This window comes from Ornithorhynchus anatinus, chromosome 1 (genome assembly GCF_004115215.2).
Source record: "Ornithorhynchus anatinus isolate Pmale09 chromosome 1, mOrnAna1.pri.v4, whole genome shotgun sequence".
Taxonomy (NCBI): domain Eukaryota; kingdom Metazoa; phylum Chordata; class Mammalia; order Monotremata; family Ornithorhynchidae; genus Ornithorhynchus; species Ornithorhynchus anatinus.
This window is the reverse complement of record NC_041728.1, coordinates 26,102,851-26,125,059: the sequence shown is the minus strand read 5'-3', so window position 1 is coordinate 26,125,059 and position 22,209 is coordinate 26,102,851. Positions and strand designations below refer to the sequence as shown.

Sequence of the window (22,209 nt, the reverse complement as noted above, 5' to 3'; positions counted from 1 at the left end):
TGATGTGCCACAGCAGAAGCAATAAATACACAATGGAGATAAACAGTTTCTCCTCTGAAAGCATGACATGTCATGCTAGAGCTGACAGCTTGAATAAAAGTCAAAGGAAAAAGAATGAAGGTATGTGGTACAAATCAAATAACATTATCCATTTTTACCTGCAAGACTTACCATCTCACCTTTCCAACTGGAAGACACGTCAGCTTGGGGAGCAAAATCCTATAGAGATCCAGACCACAAGAGAGACATTTCAAAACGAGCCAAAAAAAAAAAAAAAAAAAAAACCAACGCTTTGCCACAAGCCTGTTTATTTCACTTCTAGGGTTCTCAGCGACGAATATGTTGTATCGACAAATGGACGTTAAAGGTTTTGTTAAAGAGAGGGGAAGTGACATCGGTACATGTATCACAACGATTTTGATGAACACAAGAAAAATAAAATGTATTTGAAACCTACCTACTTCTACAAAAGCAAAGTAAGAGTGACACTAGTGTTCCCACAGAAAAGTAGAATAATAAATGGGAGCTGCGCTTAACACAGTCCAAACAGATTTCAAAAAATGCTACAGCGACACACACCTGAGGGCAAGTTGGTGATGGAACGAAAGGGACAGCTTTCTTCAATTTTAAAAATAGCAAGGATACCCTCCTCCCCACGAAAAATATCACTTATCACCTGTAGATGTAATGCAACAACGCATTGCCCAAACTATTTGGGGGCTCAAAAGAACATTTCTGGAAATATTTCTATAACCTCTTCTGCTGAGCAGATAAGGCCTCCAGAACCCATTCCTGGAGTTTGGGCTGCAATGCATGGCATAATATTCAGGCCGTGCTAGGAGGCTGGAGCGAAGATCAGTTACCAAGGCAATATACACACACGCACACGCGCACACACACAGACCATTCGATGGCAGGAAAAACTAACCAGTAGCCAAACCATCCCTCTCGTTCTGTACCGGTCTCCTAGAAGTCTGACAGGCAGCGAAAATCACTAGCTATAGAAGCTGCTGCTGGCTTTCCTTGTGTGTGTTCAGCTCCTATTTGGTCCTGATGATGGGTATTATTTTTGGACAAGTATGTAGTTATTTACAGGAGTATAAAAATGTATGATATCGTTCCTTTACGGTTATCAGCCCTCCTTCGTGATTCCTGCCTTTAAAAACTGCATGTATTTGTTAACTGTACAGAGCAGAGATCCAGTAAACAGAATTTTATTTTATGACACTCTGTGTTAATACAATAAATATACAAAACTCGTGGACTACTCCAACATGCGACAGAGGGACAGTGGGGAGTGCATTTAGAGAGAACCGTGACATTCACCATGATGGCAGAGCATCGTCAATCATTTACAAAATATACAAACACCCCTCCGATGAATGAGCCGAGGCCTGAATTACACATCACTGCGCATTAACATTCCAGTGTTAAGAACTTCCCCCGGAAAATAAATTAGCCGCAGTTTCACACTACAACATTCAATGGGTGTGTAGTAGGTTAAGATGATGGCAACACCTGGTTGATTTTTGTCTTGAAGTAAAAAAATATTTAACCAACACCAGCCTTCTGCTCTCAAAAAGCAAACCCAAGAAAATGTACCGGTTGCTCCTGGAGAGAGGCAAAGTATAACAGTTTAATTAAGGCTCGAGACCACTTTCCCTTATGACTCAGCTGTGAATACTACCCAATTCCATCTTAATGAAGATGTCTGTACATATATCCTCGAGCTCAAGGGAAGAAAAAAATATTAGTTCAGACCCATCCCTTGGGAAATTTTTCCATCCATTTTCAAGGAAAAATAAGGGTTTTGGGATAAAGCGTCGATAGGTGTTAATAAGCTTATGCCATTTCTCTACAAAAGTCAATGTGAACAGTCGTATTACAGATATTGATTACCATTCGTAGCCAAAAATTAAGCCAGTTTTCTTGAAGCCCTTCTTAAAAAGCAATGACAAAACTCTGACGGTGTTTTTAATAGATTATGCCAAACCACTTATTCCAACTGTCTTCAGGGTTTAAGCAGCTATTGGTGTTGGAGAAAAGAATTCTTAACTCTGGAGCATACGCTACATTTTCCTGAGAAAAGGTAGGGAAGCCTCTTCTAGGCAAAACCTTCTGCATTAACAAAGGAATCCAATAGCAAAAAAAACCAAACCAAAACCTGGAGCCACCCCCCTAAGTGGACATCTTAATTCTGAAGTTCCACCACTCAGACCATAAGCATCATTTTGGGATTACCCAAATTAATACATATTAATCACTTCACTAGCCAGTCATCTACCAATGGCAATCTGACTCTGAAAATGAGAATCCAAAGACGCACACTTGTAGCAACAGGTCTTTGAAAAGATCCAGTTAATCCAAACTATAGCTTCCAAGAATTTTCCTCCACCATGATGTTTTCCAAAAGGCAATGCGGGAACAAGAATCTGACTTTCCAACAAGGTGATCAAAGAGGACCTAAAATATTCAGGGCCCAAGCACACTACTGCAATGAATTCCTCTGGAGCATGGTTATAAATGTTACACATTTACAGTTAGAGGGTTTAATTGGATCTGTAGTCACTGGTTCGGTTCAAGCTGAAAATTTATATATTTTATGCTACTCAGAGGTCAAATGGCATTTGTCGTTCAGTTTGTCTCAAAGCAAAAGGCTGAGGTGTGTTAAACGGAATTCAAGTAGGTTTTAAGTGCCACTGTCTAAAATGTTTCAGTTAGGATAATTCCTCAAGGAAAAATAAACACTGTTGTTCAAATTTGGGGACAAGAGGTAAACAGACTGATTTACAATGCTAGACTAGATAGTGAATTCCACCATTAAAACACAATTCAGACTTAAAAAACCCCCAAACACAATCAAAACTTCACTTCATTTAAGGGGTCAGACAGGCTAGCTACAAAATTGTGCCAACGATTTATCTAAGATATTATCTTCTCTCCGAGACAGGAACACTGAAAATCACAATCATATTCCATCAATTAAATTTCTTTGAACCGAACTGTACATTGCATTGCACATTCTAGTAACTTAGAATGTTGGTGCCTAAAGTAATTTTTGATCTAGAAGGAAAATAGAGAAACAGAATCTATTATATACACACACACACCAAAAAACCCAGTAATTCAACAGATACAGATTAAATTCTGAACTAAAATACTAGTTCAATTAAATTTCAGTAACAATAAAATTTCATGCGAGCTTCAAGATTGATACCCCAAATCTGTCCTTACAGATGGACATCATAATTTCATCCTTACAGATTGATATCAAAAATTTGTCCTAAGAATTAAAAATAAAACAATATGAGCGTTACACAGTCCTTAAACACACACAATGTCTGAAACTGCAAGAGAGACCAATTTAAATTCCCAGGACTTTACCCTGCCCTACTCCTTAATCTAGACAGAGAGGCAATTAGGAAAGAGGGATCAATTGCTCCAACGTGCATTTCTCAGATCGAATTCAAGATTCCAGAAGGAACTGCGGCAGCTAGTAGCTAAATGCCTTCTGAATCGTAATAAGATTCCATGTCAATTCCAGGGTCCCAGTGTTGAAATAACTCCTCTGAAACATTCAACCCCCGGCAAGGACGGAGACTATTTATTTAGCCCCGTTTTTGTTTTTTTCTGTCTTTCCAAGGGGCAGTGAACTATGTTTGAAGAAAACAATTCGGTAATAAAAAGAACTTTTTCCTGATTTTAACCCATGCACAGGGGAGAGAGAAACATACATGCGGTATGTATTTGCAAAGGAAAATCTTCAGTGAACACGGTAACCGGAGAATGAAAAAAAAACAGTAAAGAAAGGGTTGCACCGGAGGAGGGCCGGGGGGAGAGAACAGAAAACAAACAAAAAGATACAAAGTACCAGTAGTGCCGATTACAGATTCCCTTAGATTTGGTTGCCCTTGAAAGCATTTTGAGCTGCACTGGTGGCTGCCGTTGACGCGGCATTTGCTGCGGCGGTCTGTACAGTTTTGTTGGACATCACACCTGTCGCAAACTCCTGCTGGGCTTTCTCGAAGCTAGCCCCCGTGGTACGGTAGAGTCCATGCACCTACACGGGGGTGAGATAAGAAGGGAGGGAGGAAACACATCACCATTTTCCATCCACACTGTGCAAACCCTTCAGAAAATCAGGGGACTCCAAATCTGCCTTCCTTCCCCCTGATGCCTTTGCACTTATTCTTAATTCTTTTGAATGAGAAGTGACCGCAGGGCCTCCAAACTCTTATTCCAAATGGACACCAAACAACGTGCACCCTCCGTTCTGCCGTAACATGGGCTCTCACTACACATCTGGGCTCAAACGGGAGAATGTTTATCCAGCAAGCTTAGCCTGTTTGGACACAGCGTGGTGCGCTGTCAAAAGAGACAGGTTGAGCATGTGTGTGCGGCATGAGATGCTACGAGGCCTAGCCTATGATGCCAACTTTCCTTCACAGGGCTTTTTGAAAAAAATAGAATCCCCAGGTTCCAGGAGAACTGAATGCAATGAACCCAAGAAAAAGATTTTCAAAGGACACAGGTGAGTGAGTACAAGTCAGCCCCACTGGTATATTTTCACAAAAAAAAAAAAAAGGAAAGAAAGAAATATGATCCCATAAAACCAAGAGAGAATGGATCTCACCCTAAGAGGGGGAAAAAAACCCTTGGGTTATTAGAGTTGTACTTAGCTTTTACAATATTAACTGTATTCCTATTTTGCCCATTCTGTTTGCCCATGTCCTGGGTTTGCTTGTCACTATGTTATATATGGCATTTCTTGTAGCTCAAATGGAAACACACAATCCCATCCCCCCCAAAATGATATGAAATGGTTTTTAATGTGAACAGTCTTTCAACTATGTGTACCTTTTGGATACTTAGGTCTAAATAACCTACAAGTGGTTGTAAAAAGAAAGCTAAAGTTAACTTTTTTTTAAAAAAAGTCAATGCTTCAAACTAACCACAGGTTAAATTTTTTTTAAATCAGGCAAATTAGTACAGTTTTAAGGTCTAAATGCTATCAGTTGGAGGCATGTAGGAATTTTAATTCAAGGTGAAAGCTTGTTCCTCTTGTGGCCTAGTGGAAAGAGCACAGAAATGGGAATTGGGAGATCAGGGTTCTAATCCTGGTTTGGGTATTTGCCTATGTGGACAAGTCACAACTTCTGTGCCTCAGTTTCCTCATCTGTAAAATGGGGATTAGACTATAAGCCTCCATGTTGGACATAGACTGTGTTGGATCTGATTGTACTGTATCTACCCCACTGCTTAGCACAGTAATTGTGACACTTCTTCATCACTTAATAATAATAATAATAATGTTGGTATTTGTTAAGCGCTTACTATGTGCCGAGCACTGTTCTAAGCGCTGGGGTAAACACAGGGGAATCAGGTTGTCCCACGTGGGGCTCACACTTAATCCCCATTTTACAGATGAGGGAACTGAGGCACAGAGAAGTTAAGTGACTTGCCCACAGTCACACAGCTGACAAGTGGCAGAGCTGGGATTCGAACTCATGAGCCCTGACTCCAAAGCCCGTGCTCTTTCCACTGCGCCACGCTGCTTCTCTAAGTTCCACTTGAGTTCCACTGTCAGTATAAAGGGCTTAAAGAATTTTGTGCAATTCAAATAACTCCTAGAACCATCCGGATGGCTGGACAAAGGACTGAGGCACACTGTTAACTAAAGCACATTCCACATTTCAGAGGAGGAAACTGCCCAAGGATGGAGAGTGGCCACAACTGGGATCCTTTAGGCCCACTTGTTCCATACTATATAGTGGATAAAGCATGGGCCTGGGAGCCAAACGGTGGGTTCTAATCCTGGCTCTGCCTCTTGTCTGCTGTGTGATCCTGAGCAAGTCACTTCACTTCTCTGTGCCTCAGTTTTCTCATCTGTAAAATGGGGATTGAGACTGTGAGCCCCATGTGGGAGAGGGACTCGGTCCAACCCAATTTGCCTGGCACACAGTAAACACTTAAGTACCAGAATTATTATTTTAACATTAGTTGGGGGAAGGAAGGTGCCCATGAGAGGGCAGTATCCATCCTCCTGCAAAACAATGGAGTTGAGAGGGGTGTCCCATTAGCTCCACTTTCAGATTGAGAGCCCCTGTGGGCTAGGGACATGAAAAAATCAAGGTCAGGGAGCTCCCTGACCTCTGGAACTGAGCCTACCAACTCTAGTGCATTCTCCCAACAGCTCAGTACAGTGCTCCGCACACAGCGAACGCTCAACAAATACCATTACGTGGTCAAAGTGCTCAAACTGTACCTGCTTAAAGTTCTTGTTCTTGTTTGCCCGTCTCCCCCGATTAGACTGTAAGCCCGTCAAAGGGCAGGGACTGTCTCTATCTGTTGCCGACTTGTACATTCCAAGCGCTTAGTACAGTGCTCTGCACATAGTAAGTGCTCAATAACTACTACTGAATGAATGACTACTGGCAATAATCATAATTTTTATTGAGCACTTACTCAATACCAGGCACTGGGATAGACAGTGCTTAGCACAGTGCTCTGCACAAAGTAAGTACTGATGGCCAAGTGGATAGAGCATGGGCCTGGGAGTTGGAAGGTCATGGGTTCTAAGCCTGGCTCTGCCTCTTTCCTGCTGTGTGACCTTGGGCAAGTCACCGTGCCTCAGTTCCCTCATCTATAAAATGCGGATTGCGACTGAGCACCCCAGATGGGACAGGGACTGTGTCCAGCTCCATTTGCTTATATCCATCCCAGCGCTTAGTACGGTGCCTGGCACACTGTAAGAGCTTAACAAATACCCTTATTATTACTAATATTATTAATAATAAATATTATCGACTGACTAGACGGAAGGGAACCAGACTGGCACAATCCATCCGATTCATCACTAAGCTTCAGCGTCGTCCCTCCGGCTCTAGAGGAAAGTGTTAATCCTTTTAGTCAAGTGCACTGGAAGACTCCCGTCAAAAGTACACTTACTGCCATTGACGATGATGAAGCAAAGGATTCCATTACTAGTTGCCATAAAAATGACAGCATAAGGCCCTGTCGAGCCATTAGCCTGTGTAAATCAAACCCAGATAATGACAACTCCAACTTGAATCCACTTTTAATTGTGGATAAAACTACTTGCCTTGGAATTAACTCAAGGTATTTGATGCCATTATAAATCTTAAAAAGAGTCAGTCAGATTACACATCCTAGAGCATCCACAGGGATTACTTCATCTGCTTGAAAAAAGGAAAAACATTTGATTTAAGGAAATAACACTATCAGCTACTCCTGCCATGTCTTCAAAAGATCTTAAATGGTATCTGCCAGCATCTGACTGGAAAAAGGTGTTAAATAGTTGAATTTTCTCCCTTGTTGCCTCAAGAGAGTTGAACCCCAATCAGGGCAAAATTGATCCCATTTTAATAATCCCAGGATGAGTTATGGATAATTTCAAGAATGTAAAAAGGAACTCTTTCCAAAATAGCATTTTCTAGTGAAAATTCTCAACAAATCCTCATCCTCTGGGCTAGTTACAAACACAATCTATAACAACCTTCAAGAGTTTTCGAGTGACTATTCAGAAGTAGCTTCTGGATGTCGGGCAGAAATAAATAAGCTTAAAAGTGTTTTTGGAAAGAGAAAAATTAGAATGAAAAATCTTTTGACAGAGGTTAGTTCTTGAAGTAGAATTTTTCAGATGGGCTTATAGGGGAGTTGATGTTAATAATGTGCCTGACACCTAGTGGCCTAGTGGTCGAAAAATGGTTGCAACCCATCATGCTTAAAAAAAGGAGTCAATATCGAGCGCATCTGCAATAAAAATTAAAAATGCTATTAGGCTTCTTTAGAGTTCAAAAAAAACCCAACCACCACAAAAGCCAAAATTAGCTTTGGAAATTCTTACCGTTCCATTTACTAAGGAGATGAAATCTGCAGCCTGTAAGCTCCCCTAAAGACTAAATCTCTGTAAGGAGAGAGCACATCTTCCTGCTCCGTTATATTCTACTTTTCCAAGCACTTTGTGCAATGTTCTGCACCCAATAAACACTCAATAAATATCACTCACTGATTGCTAAGATCTGATTTCCTAACCTAACTCAGTTAGTTAAAAATTGCTAGAATAGAATTTGGAAAGCTTAGATGGCATGGAGCCTAAATAAAACATTCTCCTGCACTTGTAAACCCTGTTTATATAAATGGGGGAGAGGCAGCAGGGCCTAGCAAAAAGTGCTCAAGATTGGAAGCCAAAAGTCTTAGATTCCAGTCTCACCTGCTGGGAGGCCTTAGGCAATCACTTAATTTCCCTTAGTTTACTCATCTGTTGAATGGGGTTAAAATATTTCTTCGCCCTCAGACTGAGCCCCACGTGTTTCTCCTGGGCCAAAACGATACCTTTGAAACTACTGCAAGAAGCTGTTTCTCCCTGCAGCCTGAAGCTTAGTGATTTCTATGCATTCATTGGATCCAATCACAACTCCTAACCCCACCTCACCCCCTCCACCTTACTGCCCTTGTTTCTCGGGTACAGGTAACCCAACCAGCTCACTCTCTCATGCTCTCGTCTCCACTGCCTCCAAGAAGTTGACGTCCCCCACCTACCTGGATGGCTCTTCCTGCAGCACTGTCAATGCCTTTCTTCAAAACCCCAATAAGGATCTACGCCCTCCCCAGGTCCTCTCGCACTGATGCCACTGAACACACTACTTCTTGACCCTTGTTTCTCTGGCTTCCTCTCTCCCATCTTTTATGTTCTACCTCTGACATTTGGGATTGTTATCTACTTTCACTTTTGTTTTGCATTAACTTTTCAGTTATGATGGCCAGCCTCCTGAGGTAAGGAGCCAGCCAGGTCTCATTCTCCACAGGACCCAGTTTAACGTTCGGCCTACTTGTGGTGTTATATATGGAACTTGTGGTTCCTTCTACAACCCAGAATCTTCACATCACTAACACTGACCTAACCTACTCACTGTACTTCCATCTCAACTATCTCACCAACGATCTCTTGCCCACATCCTACCTCTGCCCTGGAACTTCCTTCTCCTTCAGGAATGACAGCCCACCACATTTCCCCCAAGAGGCCTTTCCCAATGAAGCCCTCATTTCCCCTCATTTCCTCATCTGCACTGCCTCTGCACCCTTTATTTACCCGCCCTCAGCCCCAGAGCACTCATGTATGTATCCATAATTTATTTATATTAATGTCTGTCTCCCTCTATAGACTTTGAGTTCATTGTGTGCAGGGCACACATCTACAAACTCGATTATATTGTACTCTTTCACGGGCTGAGTACAGCGCTCTGCATGCGGTGAGGGCTACATAATTACCATCGATCGATTTAATATATTCTCTTTAGAGAAGCGAATTGTAGCTGAACTCTAAGTTTGACTTTGCTCTATTTGCTTCAAATTCACAAGCAAGTTAGGCTTCTCTTTTGATACAATAGGAACAATATTCAAATACTCTGCCTGGATTTTATTTGAATGCACTAAAAATAAAAATAAAAATGACTAATTTTTGAAAGACGACTGTGAGCTCTAGTCATGCATGAGGGTGGGCCTGAACCAACAATCCGTTTCCTACCATGTGCAAGTAAAGCTTGCCCCATCCTACTTTACCTCAATATCTCCTACTACCACCAAGTCTGGACGCTCTTCACTCCTCACACCAACCTTCTCATTGTACCTGAATCTTTCTTGCTGCCGATACCCTGCTCACATCTTCCCTCTAGTCTGGAATTAATCTCCCCCTCCCCCTTTCTTACTTGACAGACCATCACTCTCCCCATCTTCAGAGCCTTATTAAAATCACATCTCCTCCAAGAGGATTTCGCTGACCAATCCCTCACTTTATTAAAAAATATAATAATAGTCACGCCCTCACTGCGCAAAGCATTGAAATTGGTAAAATACAGGCATATCAGACACAGTCCCTGTCCAACATGGGGTTCACAGTCTACCAAGAAGAACAGGTATTTGATCCCCATTTTACAGATGAGGTAATTGAGACACCAAAAAGTGTCACCTGCCTGTTGGGTCACAACAGGCAAGGGGCAGAGCCAGGATAAAACCCAGGTCCTCTGTGCTCTTTCCACTAGGACAGACCCTCCCTTCTACATCACCTAAGACCTTGAGTCTGTACCCCTAAAGCCTTTGATTTTTCACCCCACCCCTACAGCATTTATATACTTAGCCACCTGAAATTTATTTTAACGCCTGTCTCCCCATCTAGTCTGTAAACTCCTTGAAAGGCAAGGATCAATCATGTCTGCCTACTCTGTTTTACTGTACTCTCCCAATTGCTTAGTACAGTTCTCTGTCCCCACTACGTGCTCAATAAATACAACCGTTCGACATTGATTCTAATGCATTTGGCACTTTCCCATTTCCAAGTCTACATCTTGGTATCCTCATATTTCCAAAGAAAGAACAACTCCTTTCTGACTGCCATATGTCAGGCTAGTCTGTCTGCTGCAACTGTCTCCCAAAAGTCTGTTGGAGAATATGTTCCATCGGTAACATTAATTGAGGACCTACTATGGGCAGAGCACTGAACTTTTAGAGCATTCGTTCCACCCTACCTGCTTGAATGCACCCATTCCAGTTTGCCATTGAGCTGCTGGGTGGCCATCCAGTTATCCATTTTTCTCTCATAACCAACTTAACCAAAGTGGGCTGCAATGAGCCCTGTTTCAGCTCTGACTAGCTGGCTGAATTCCAGGACCTCGTGGGCAACCCTGCCTTGCCATCTGAAATTGATGATGGCTTACATGGGCCGTCTGCAGTCGGTCCAGCTCTCGATAGGTGATCAGACGCCACCATCAAGCTTTATGGACATTCCAAATGGGATGCTTGCTACTGCTTTAAAAATATCCAGCTCAGACAGTTGCACAGTCTACCAAGTTAGGAGCTCTTTGTACCAGCCATTCAACTTTATAGGTTTCAATTTAAGAGAAACAACCCCATGTGGAACAGATTCCAGAATTGCTTGTCTTCCCTCCCAAATCCTCTGCGCCCCATGACTTTCCCATCACTGTGGACAAACCCATCATCCTGTCAGATCTACAGTCACAACGTTTCTAGAATATGCCCCTACTATTTCGATCCAAACCATTACTACACCTTGGCACCGCACCTTGCTGTGTTACCTTGGCATCCTGCCTCAACTACTGCAACCTTCTCACTGATCTCCCTACCCACAGCCTCCACCCACCCTCCACACTACATTCTGTTGCCCGGATCATTTTCCTATAAAATTGTTCTGCACACGTCTTCTCACTGCTCAAAAACTTTCAATGGTTGCCAATCCATCACCATCTCAAACAAAATTACTTTACCATTGGGTTTAAGCCACTCAATCGGTCAACCCAACCCCAATCTAAACTTGTTCATCACCAACACAAACCAGCCCACACACACATCACTCCTCTATCACCACCCGACTCAAGACCCACCCCCATCCTGCTGTGGGCACCCTAGCTCAAGCCTTCCCTCCTGCCTGGAACTCCCCCTTCACATCCCAGAGACCTCCACTCTCCCCACCTTCAGAGCTTCACTAAAATAATTTCTTCTCTAAGAAGCCTTCTCTAACTACCCTCACATTTCTCCACTCTAGTCACCCTTCCTTCTGCAATAGCTACACATTTGAATCCGTACCTCTTAAGTACTTTGATACCCACCCCCATTATGTACATATCCTTACACTCTACTGCTTTCCCTAATTTATTTTGATGTCTATCTCATCCATTAGATTGGAAGCTCCTTGTAGGCAGAAATCGTGTTCAGCTCTATCATACACTATTCTCCCATGCACTCGGTATAGTGTTGAGATTGATTTCAGAAATCCACAAATCAAGCAATCAATACTAATTGAGTGCCCAGTGTGAGCAGAGTATCGTACTAAGCTTCTGGGATAACAAAAAAAAAACTTAATTTCACTGCAGAATAAGAGAATGCAGGAAGACAAGCAAGGTTCTGTTAATCCATACATTCTATTGTACTGAGAGACTCGGCCTTATGGGAAAGTGATGAATTAGCTCCAAATGCTACAGTTCATTCAAAGTAGAATCGGCATGAAGTCCCAAAGCACTAAAATAGTACAGCTACTATGTATTGTTTAAAAAAGTCTTATGGCACGGTCATTTGAGCAATGATAGGGAATTTGTTTGGCTAAAGGACTATAAAAAGTTTTCCAACACAGCTCCACACTTCCATCCTTCCTCACCTTCCTCTAGGAGCTCGAATGCATAGCGAGGAAGAGGCCTCATATTAAGCAGCAAGGCAGAGGGAGCGAGCACAGTTATTCCTGAAGGAAACCCCTCACTCTCACCGCTATGAACATCCCTGCTAGTGGCTCTGGATAACAGGAAGCTGGGGCTCCTACCAGCCGCAACCACGCGATTTTGGGAATCGTGATGAAACCTTAAGTGTTTCTCCCAGCCCATCACCCTCTAAAGGAGGAGGACAGTGGCTAGGAAGTTTTCTTAGAAAACCTCTGTTTAGAAAAAGGATGGGGAAAAGGTGATAAGGGACAGGATATTCTCCCGGCCTGGATGATAATAGTAATCACAGGATTCCTAACAATCCCCCCCCGGGGGGGCTATGTTTCAGCAGCTTCCCAATGAAAACAATCGATCGACTGAGTGAAGGTTGAAAATTGATTGAAAAACTTTGGAAAACCCATGGATAGGTTACAGAAAGACCAAAATAACATGCGATTGACAGGAAAAAAAAAAGGAAAAAACGGAATTTGTAAATCGGTAAAGACAGAGATTCGGCTTACCTTTTTAAACATAACTAGTGAGATGACAGCAGATGCTGTGAAAAGCGCTGCTATAATTATCATCATGATGCCAACAGGAATACTCTTGTTGAGACCGGTAAGAGATGAAATCCAACCACTAACAGGTATCAAAACAAGAGGAAAAGGCAATGCAGTCATACCCATTTTTATAAGACTTGACTGTTCACTGTGAAGGGTGCAGTAAATCCCTCAAGACTGTAAGCTCGTTGTAGGCAGGGAATGTGTCTGTATGTTATACTGTACTCTCCTAAGCTTTGCACATATAAGCACTCTGTATATGATTGAATATTACTCCTTTGTATACATTCATGCAATCGTATTTATTAATGTTGGTATTTCTGAAGCGCTTATTAATGTGCAGAGCACTGTTCTAAGCACTGGGTGGGGTAGGTACAGGGTGATCAGTTTGTCCCACGTGAGGCTCACAGTCTTCATCCCCATTTTACAGATGAGGTAACTGAGGCACAGAGAAGTTAAGTGACTTGCCCGAAGTCACACCGCTGATAAGTGGCGGAGTCGGGATTCGAACCCATGGCCTCTGACTCCCAAGCCCATGTTCTTTCCACTGAGCCACGCTGCTTCCTGCTTATTGAGCACTTACTGTGTGCAGAGCACTGTACTAAGCGCTTGGAAAGTACAATTTGGCAACTAATAGAGACAATCCCTACCCAACGACGGGCTCAGAGTCTAGAAGCGGGGAGACAGACAACAAAACAAGTAGACTGGCATGAATAGCACCAATATAAATAGAATTATATATACACTTCATATAAAATAAACAGAATAATAGAATGATAAACAGGTACATATATACACAAGTGCTATGGGGCGGGGATGGGGGGTAGAACAGAGGAAGGGAGTCGGGGCGATGGGGTGGGGAGGAGCATAGGAAAAGGGAGGCTCAGTCTGGGAAGGCCTCCTGGAAGTGAGCTTTCAATAGGGATTTGAAGGGGGGGAAGTGTGCTAGTTTGGCGGATGTGAGAAGGGAGGGCATTCCAGGCCAGAGGTAGGACGTGGGCCAGAGGTCGACGGCTGGACAGGTGAGAACGAGGCCCAGTGAAGAGGTTAGCGGCAGAGGAGTGGAGTGTGAGGGCTGGGCTGCAGAAGGAGAGAAGGGAGGTGAGGTAAGAGAGCTTTGAAGCCAAAGCTTTGTACAATACAGTCTCTCCAATTAATAAGGCATTTGAAATCAGTGCACATTTAAGTATAATGCCTTTGGTCTTCACATGACAGAGAAGCAGCTTGACCTCGTTGATAGAGCAAAGGCCTATGAGTCAGATGGACCTGGGCTCTAATCTCAGTTCCACCACATGTCTGCTGTGTTACCTTGGGCCAGTCACTTAACTTCTCTGGTCCTCAGTTACCTCATCTGTAAAATGGGGATTCAGACTGTGAGCCCCTTGTAGGATAAGGACTGGGTCCAACATCATTACCCCAGTGTTTAGTACAGTGCCTGGCACATATTATGCACCTAACAAGCACCATTTCAATAGTGAATGTTTACATGATTCACTGGTCTGACTGCATGGTGAGATTTCCCAGATAAATCTGTTTGTTCTAAAATGAGGCTGACCATCTGGATGTGATGCAGTGAAATAAGGATGACAAAATTTCTTCAAGAGAATGTTTAAAACTGTATTTGCAAATAAACTGATTTATAATAACTTGAGACTGTAGAGGAACGGAATAAACGTGGAAATATGGCTGTGAAAAGACCTTTCAATAAAACAGGCAAATTAGAATATATTTTGGTTAAAACTCTTACCATATTTCAATGGGATCAAAGGAAAATGTGCTAGGGAAAATCTGGAGACTGGTTTAAAAAAAACAAACACAAATCAGCAATGGGAGGTTGAGAGTGGCAGACTCGGGCACCTACAATAGCTGCAGGTGCGGGGAGGGCAAACGAATCACAGTGAAGAAGCTTCAGCTAGATGCCTACCTCATATATGGAATCACAAAGGAGTTTGTAGGTTTCCACAAGGAGAAAAAGAAAAACCTTCATTTTTTTTTTCATATTCAATCAGTTGCTAAGTCCTGCCAGTTCTAACACTTCCCAGATCATACTGGGGAAAGAGCTGGGGGAGGACGGGAACAAGATTGTGGTGCAGTGAGGGTGAGCAAGAAAGCCACTGGGAATGGGGGAGTGTGGAGAAGAGGAACAGTGAGGGAGGGAGGGAGGGGTGGTAATGAAGGGTTTTGTTTTTTTAAAAAAACCTCCCATCCCCACAGTACATATGTAGATATCTGTAGTTTGTGTGTGTTAACATAATAATAATGTTGGATTTGTTAAGAGCTTATTATTATTATTAACATCTGTCTCCCTCTCTAGACTGTGAACCCGTTGTGGGCATGGAATGTGTCTGTTGTTGTTGTACTGTACTCTCCCAAGCACTTAGTACAGTGCTTTGCACAGTCTAAGGGCTCAATAAATGTGACTGAATGAATGAATTAGCACAGACTTAATTGCAGTATCTGGACGTAGCGTTAGGGCTGGGCGTATGCATGCCCAAATCGTGTACAGCATCCCTGGTGGCCAAGCATCGCAGGGGTGGTTGTAACCCTGGGTTCACCTGCACTTCCCAAACATGTAAGTTCCTTATGGGCAGGGAACGTGTCTGCTAATTCTGTTGTATTGTAACAATAATAATAATAATGATGGTATTTGTTAAGCGCTTACTACGTGCCAAGCACTGTTCTAAGCGCTGGGGTAGATGCAAGGTAATCAGGTTGTCCCACTTGGGACTCACAGTCTTATTCCCCATTTTACAGATGAGAGAACTGAGGCACAGAGAAGCTAAGCGGCTTGCCCAAGGTCACACAGTTGACAAGTAGCGGAGCCGGGATTAGAACCCATGTCCTCTGACTCCCAAGCCAGGGTTCTTCCACTAAGCCACACTGCTTCTCTAAAAGAGAACCCCATTTCCTTGTGTGCAAAATGAGGACAAGTCACACTCTTATATTGTAAGAACTGAGTGGGGCAGGAATTGGGTTTAAAATGATTATATTGTATTTACCTCAACGTACGGCACATAGGGAGCATTTAAAATATCATTATTAGATTATTTTTATTAAAAACATAGTCCTTGCCCTTAAGGGGTTTACAGTCTGAAGCGTGTAAATATTGTGGCCGAAATCTAATCCAAACTTGTTAAAGCTCCAGGTTTCTAATGGCACTTTGCCTGCTCCCTACCTCACAGGGATGTTGTGAGGGTAAAATGAGATAATTGATGTGAAAACGCTTTGAAGAACAGATATGCTGCACAAAAAACAAGATGATATTTTCATTGTCAGTGAAGTCCAAAGAAATCTTACACATTTCAAATTCAGTTTTAATTTTTAAAACCTAAAGGTCAACTTAGAGTCATTTATTTCTCATTTTTTAAAAAGGCTTTAAAATGCTAGGCATATCTTGAAGTTGAAGGAACATAAACAACTTACCAGTTGCCCCACCCGTGAAATCCAGCAGCCTGAAGTACATGAACAGCAAATTGACAGATATACACAAAGAAGAACACAAAGAATCGGAAAGAACTGTCACTCCTAAAAACAAAATAAAACAACAACAAAAAAACAACAAAAGGAGGGGAGGAAAAACTGGTTAGGTTTTTTTTCAGCATACTTACTGGGCAAACACATTACAGTGTATTACCAAAACCAAAAAACAATAGCTGCTTATCTAATCTTCTCTGTTCAAAATGAAACTCCATAATGATCCAAGCAAGATCACTGCAGCCTTGATTTATCACTTGAGCCATGTGAGCTCTACATTTGAGCCAAGGACTCAAAACATTTTTAAAGATTACCAGCAGACCTCATGGATTTGTTTTTCGATCTAAATATGATAATTATACAACTCGGGCCAAACACAGCAAGACATTTATGCTCACTGTTGATTTCTACAGATTCTCGCACTAATGGACCTGGCAATTTCAAAGGACAGCAATACATGTTTCTGTGCTGTAAAGCAATCATTAAAAATCGAGAGCAAAACCAGGAGTTTGGTAATTGATTTCCTCCTTCCAAAACTTGGGCTTAGATCTGAGCTTGGCAAATGACAAAATGGAGGACTCACATGAAGTTACTGGTAGCTAATATATGCTTGACTGACCTGAGGTCATCTTCACAATGATGATTCACCCATTAAAATAAGCCATTTTTCCTAAAACAGCATTTTTAAGAGCACCATTGAGAATGAAATGGTCCACTGTTCTGAATCCAGGAAACCATCAAAAAATGGCAGAACATTTCCCAGCAAATATTAGTTGCTTTCACCGATACTGTCCTCTCCTGGTTATCCTCCTTTCTCTGATGGTTCCTTCTCAGCCTTTTGCAGGCTCCTCCTCTGCCTCCCACTCTCTGACAGTGTGGATCTTTTACGGCTCAGTTCTGGGGCCTCTTCTATTCTCCATCTACCACCCACTCCCTTAGAGAACTGATGTGTTCTCTGTTTGAATTTCTAAAGCAACTGGAATATATTTGCCTAGGAAATAAACTGTCATTCCTCTTTCTGATGGAGTTAAGCCCAGACTTCTAGATTCATTTTATGTCTTAATCAGCAGCAAGTTTCTACTACCATACCATGGTGTTAACACACAACAAAGCAATATATTATAGAATGTTGTCCAACTGTAACCACGTCTTTTATCCTTCCTCAGACCTAAACCTGAACCTTTGGTAACAGGTGACTTGAGTAAGGCAAATGGAAAATCTGGGGATTTTGCTTGTTTGAACATCAATAACAGTCACCTATCACTTCACTGACATCAAAAGGGACATGCCAAGGGAATGACATTATGGCATAAAGAGGACGCAATGAGGCTCTCCACTCGGCATTTAGTAGAGGTGGAGGGGACTATAGTCTTGCAGATCCTGCATAAAACTCCAGAGTGCAAGAAACCAAGTTACAAGCCTGTTGCAGAATGATTAACTGGCAATGAATAGATTAGGGAGAGAGAAGGGGAGAGAGAAGGGGGGGGAGATAGAGGGAGGGGAGAGTGGAGGGGGGAGGGAGACAGAAGGAAAGAAAGGGGGAGATTGAAGGGGAGAGATGGAGGGGGGGAGAGAGAAGGATGGGGGAGTGAGAAGTGGGGAGGGGGAGATGGAGAGGGAAGGAGAGAGAGAAAGAAAGGGAGGGAGATAAGGAGAGAGAGGGTGCAGATAGATGCCTACTGGGTACCAATGCTTTCCCTTCCTGGAGATGCCCTCTGCCACCAACCCAAGGCTGAGGATCCCCCAATCTACTTCTTCAGAATTGCCACAAAATCACGATGGGTTAATGCAGAGCCTGCCTTTATTGAGAAGTGAATGAGATTCTCAAATTCTGAGAGACAAGATCAAGGGAAAAGGCAAAACATTTAGCTTGATAGACAAATAGAATCTGATAAGAATGAAGCATCTGGCTGCCATTCCAATTCTTTTGTAACAATTATCACTATTAAATGTGTCACAATCGTTTCTTCCACATCTGCTCTTGCATGAGCACATATTCACCTCATGTCTAAAACTGATTTAATGACTAAAAATTCTAGTTTAAACATCTTAGGGATTTTTAATATGTACTTAATATGCACACTTGAGTATTTGTTTCTATATTATGCAGCATTTCATTTGTTTTTATTAATGGTATTTATTAAGTGGTTACTACGTCCCAGGTACTGTACTGAGCACCGGGTAGATAAAAGCTTCGATACAGTCCATGTCCCCCACTGGACTCACAGTCTTAATCCCCATTTTACAGACGAAGTAACTGAGGCACAGGCAAGTGATGTGGCTTGCCCAAGGTTACACAACAAACAAGTGGCAGATCTGGGATTACAACCCAGGTCCCCTGACTTCCAGGCCCGGGCTCTTTCCACTAGGCCATTAGGTCACACTGGTTCCCTAATCTTACTAATTTCTAGCTCTTCCATGTACTGTAAAAAGGTATTAATAAGATTATCAATTTTTACCCAGTGAGTATTTCTTCAGGATACATACTCCAGGCAATAATTCATCCTGCTGCTTGGATAATTTTTCTAAAAAGCCATTCAGATCGTATCTCACCATTCTTCAAAATGGTTGCCCATCCACCTCTGCATCCCAAAGAAACTTCTTATCATCAGCTTTAAGGCAATCAGCTCACTCCCTCTTAGCTTGCCTCACTGATCTCCTGCTAAAAGCCAGCCCGCATACTCTGCTCCTCCAATGCCAACCTATATTCTCTCGATCTTGTCTATTCCACCTCTGACCCCTTGCCCACATCCTCCCTAGGGCCTGTAACTCCCTCCCCCTTCAAATCCAACCGTCTCCCCACCCTCAAAACCCTCCTAAAAAAATCACATTTCCTCCAAGGGGCCTACCCTGTCGAAGCCCTTTATTTCCCCATCTGCCTTCCCATCTGCATCGACTATGGACTTGGATGTACACCTTTTAAGCCTTTGAGATTCACCTCAGTCCCACAGCACTTATGTGCATATCTTTATATTCTGCCACTTCCCCCATCAGTAATTTATTTTAATTCTCGTCTCTCCCACCTGATTGCAAACTCTTTTAGGGGAGGGTTCATGTCACCTAATTCTACTGTACTAAGTGCTCAGTACAGTTTTTCTGCACACAGTTTTCCGCACAGTTAGCACTCAATAAATACCACTGATTGATAGTTTGCATACTTTCTCTAGGGATGGAGCATGGCATAACTTTCTACATGCAGTGTGAGCCTCAATCACCTATCTCCTAATCCAAGTCACATTACACTAGATTATTAGAAAGAGTTGCAAGGGAAGAGGACCAGCAAAACACCTCATGCCAATGTTATTCAATATACTTCAATGGTGCCATAACTGGTTCTTGTGTCAAAATGTAAGATGATTAAACAGAAAAAACTTAAATAGCATGTGCACAGTATGAACAAATACAGATTGACGGAACACTTGTGGAGATAGCAACGTCTAGAAATGTGGAAGACATTGATTCCTTATTCAGTTTGAAAATTATACATTTTTCAAGGTAGCTAATAGACTTTAAAGGAAGGCAAAAAGTGAGAGAAGAGTTAATTACATGAGGGAGAAGTTGCAATGACTTAAGGGGGTGGAATTCCAACAGCTTGAATACTGCGCTTTGACTTAAAGGGGGTGGAATTCCAACAACCTCAGTTTTAGTATTTATCCCAACCTTTTCACCTTGGACAAGAAAGTAAATGCTTTCGGTGAGAAAGTGAATATTTTTCTGCCAACTTTCTGGTTTTGTTTTTGGGATGGAAAACGCTTTTCAATTTGACTCATGCATTTCATAAAGTGTATAATCTCTCCTCACGGGTCTGTTGTGCTCTCCCCTCTTAGATTATTAGATCGTGAGCTTACTGAAGGTCAGGAACCATGGCTAATTCCCACCCGTACATTCTTTCCCATGATTTAGTAAACTGCTCTGCACCCCTAAGCGTTTAATACGCAATACTATTTCTATGACGAGTTCTATGAAGGATTTTAAAAGCTTTTAAAATAATTTTCCTTTGTAACATGCAGGATATACTGCTCTCTAAAGCAATGAGTCCTGAAATCAGAAGAATGTTACATACCAGGTTATTAAGTTACTAACCCATTAACCATTGAATTATCTTCCACAAATTTCAAGTTACTCATGAACTTTCAAAATTAAATCAATAAACCATTCCTCATAAAGTCTATTCAAATGGATGAGAGAAACAAAACATTAAACTAGAAAAAAAATCAGTTGTCTACAAAATAGATTTGATTATGACAATGCATATCCTAAGTGGAGTTTATTTCTAGCTCCATTATCATTTATCAATCTCACTAAATTACAGGAAGACTTATTAAAACAGTGATAGACTTATAGAAGCACAAGCAAACTCCTGCAAATTCCATTCCCGCCATTCTACAAGGTATTTGGAGACCATATAATTGCAGTACTAAGCACTGGGGTAGATGCAAGATAATAGGTTGGACACAGTCCCTGACCCAAACAGGACTCACAATCTTAATCCCCATTTTACAGATGAGGTAACCGAGGCACAAAGATGTTAAATGACTTGGCCAAGGTCACACAACAGACAAGTGGTGAAGCTGGAATTAGAACTAGATTTAGACTCCCAGGCCTGTGCTCTTTTCACTAGACCACTACGCTTCTCTAAACTGAAGCTGGGGCTCATCTGGGATACATATACACATAAATTTAGATATACAGATATAAATAGATGATTTCTTTATTTCCTGAGGGGTTCTGTTTTATGTTCAGGTTTTTAATTTCAGCAGGAAAGCTGAATTAGAAAGGGCTAAAGAGATTAAGATTCAACCTAGTAAACAAAACCAGTACGATTCCGGGCAACCAACAGATCTGGGATTGATATAATATATATAATAATATTTTATATATATATATATTATATCTCTGCCTATCAATGTCTCTCACTTTGTCTTCTGAGTGTATAATAAAACCTCTCCATCTTTCCTCAATTCCCCAAAAACCTAGGTGCTGTGTTCCTGAGCTTTTAAATGGCCTCTCAGATTGTGGGAGGCTCAAGATCAAGATTGGGAAATGTCTCATTCCTCCCTTGCCTTGTCCCTGTTCCTCCTTACCACATTGCACCGCTGTGCTATTTCCCTCTTCTCTTACCATTTTCTGCTTCGCTACTCCTCAAGCTTAACTGTGGGAAAGTTACAGTAAACTCCGTAATTCCTCTGCAGTGAACTAGGCACAGTTATTAGCCAAGCACAGCCAAGCACAGCCAAGTTACAATCTTCCTGCCTACAAGAAGTTCATATATTTTCCGTATTTAGTAAATGTCTAACTTGTGGCCACGCATTTAATCAAACCCTTTCTAGGTATAATTGGGTTCAAAATATCTAGGTGAACGAGGGGAGGAGGAGGAGGGGGATTCCTTGTCACAGACAGGTCTTGGATCCTACCCACACTGGGAGGCTATGTTAGAGCCTCTCTATTCAAGTCCTGCAAGGCTGATTCACTATCTGGCACCCCTGCCTCTCAGCAGTATGTGTCAGGACCCAAAAGGACCCTAGGCTGGTTGAGTTACTGCTGGGTCCTGTATAGTCTCAACTTTCAGCCACCACATTCATTTCAACCCACAAAGGAAGAGGTGCCCCAACTGAGATGCCCCATCCCTATTTCACTGGCCCCACCGGGAAGCTTGAATTGTACAACCAACACCGGGGTTGGGGAGGGATGCAGTTGACTCTGGCCAGCTTCCCAGACCATATTTATAGGAACCCACACCTGTGCTCCCTGTCCGGTCCTCGTCTTCCAAGGCCCCCAGGAACCAATCCGGGACCAGGCTGAATCCTTCTTTTCTTCCCACAACTTCCCTCTAGGCCTCCTTCTCATCTATGGAAAGGGTATCCCTTTATAACCTCCAAGGACACTCCTCACCTACCATATATATACATATAAATATATGTGTGTGTGTATACATATGTGTGTGTATACGT

The 22,209-nt window shown here is 42.2% G+C and overlaps 1 protein-coding gene across 1 annotated transcript in view; it reads right to left on the bottom strand.

Moving 5' to 3' along the window:
• Positions 1 to 291: 291 nt before the first annotated feature.
• SCAMP1 (secretory carrier membrane protein 1) overlaps positions 292 to 22,209 on the bottom strand; it is a 72,877-nt gene continuing 50,959 nt past the window's right edge. Inside the window, exons 7-9 of the mRNA XM_029064696.2 lie at positions 16,208 to 16,309; positions 12,746 to 12,863; positions 292 to 4,060 (exon numbers count right to left, since the gene is read on the bottom strand). Of these exons, the coding sequence (XP_028920529.1) occupies positions 3,896 to 4,060; positions 12,746 to 12,863; positions 16,208 to 16,309 (385 nt within the window). The 3' untranslated portion in view covers positions 292 to 3,895. The remainder of the gene's footprint in view (positions 4,061 to 12,745; positions 12,864 to 16,207; positions 16,310 to 22,209) is intronic.